Here is a 1,196-nt window from a genome sequence, read left to right on the forward strand (position 1 = left end):
ATGTCTTCTGTGATTCCATGCTTATGACGCTATAATGAGTAGCATGGCGATCAACTGTACAGTAATACTATGCCATCTGCTGTTGCCTCTAAATAAGTCAATCTTATCATTCATTTTGTTACTTAACACAAATTCAATCAACAATAAATCAATTCAGACTCAAATAATACTCACCAAGACTTTTTTCTATTTTACACGCGTCATTTCGCTCATTTGAATTGTTTCTCCATGAATCGCTTACTATCTTAAACAACGCATTGTCCATATTTGCCGGTTTGTCAAGTCGTCTTCCACCTGTTATGAAATTGACTACCTCCCATGGATATCTAAACATTTCTCTTGGGAAGGCCTCTCCCCATATAAATATCTCGTACATGGTCATTGCAAATGAATAGACGTCTGCACTTTCCTTGTATTTTTGTTTCTGAAGGATTTCAGGCGCCATGTACTTTGGTGTTCCAATACCCTTTGTGAATGTCATGTTCGTCATCAGTAAATTGACATTTCTTGCACTTCCAAAATCAGTCAATTTTGCATTAGTAACATCTGTACAACTCAGATCTAACGAAAAGACTAAGATGTTGTCTGGCTTGATGTCTCTGTGTAAAATCCCATTTGTGTGTAAATACACAATTCCCTTTATAGCATCAAGACACATTTTCACTCGCAATTTAAGACCAAATTCGTCACTCTTTTTAGTGTCTATCAAATTTTGTAACGACCCAAATGGCGCATATTCGGTGACCATACACACTTTTGTTGTGATAAACACAGCGCCATAGAAATGGACGATATACTCACACCTGAACTTATCTAACATCAAGACTTCATTTTCAAACTCATCGTTCTTTGTGTTGTTATCTATAACAACCCGTTGTTTCAGTTTTTTAATGGCAACTTGATTGCCTCTGAATGTGCCTTTAGACACGATGCCAAACGATCCTTCACCTATTTTCTTCTCTTCAATGATTTCGTCTGGATCAATTCGAGTTGATTGTGCTGTTACCCCACTCATTCGTATATCATCAAAACTCTCTTTACCACTTTGAAGTGATTTGGAAATGATCAGAATTGTTGTGTCGATTTTAGATGTGCAAAATGGTGCTATAATCAGTGTAAATTCACATGCAAACCCTTTCTTTAATACAACTATTTCCGGCTCCGTTCTCATTGCAAATTTGGTTTGATCACTTTTA

At 36.5% G+C, this 1,196-nt stretch overlaps 1 protein-coding gene across 1 annotated transcript; it reads right to left on the bottom strand.

Annotated features, from left to right (window-relative positions):
- Positions 1-148: 148 nt before the first annotated feature.
- EIN_139670 (tyrosine protein kinase, putative) lies at positions 149-1,171 on the bottom strand (the record flags this gene model as incomplete). The annotated part of the gene is made up of 1 exon (XM_004183428.1): positions 149-1,171. The coding sequence occupies one exon, from the start codon at positions 1,169-1,171 to the stop codon at positions 149-151; it is 1,023 nt and encodes a 340-aa protein (XP_004183476.1).
- Between the last annotated feature and the right edge of the window lie 25 nt (positions 1,172-1,196).

This window comes from Entamoeba invadens (assembly GCF_000330505.1).
Source record: "Entamoeba invadens IP1 unplaced genomic scaffold scaff_1105074724366, whole genome shotgun sequence".
NCBI classification, from domain to species: Eukaryota; Evosea; order Mastigamoebida; family Endamoebidae; genus Entamoeba; species Entamoeba invadens.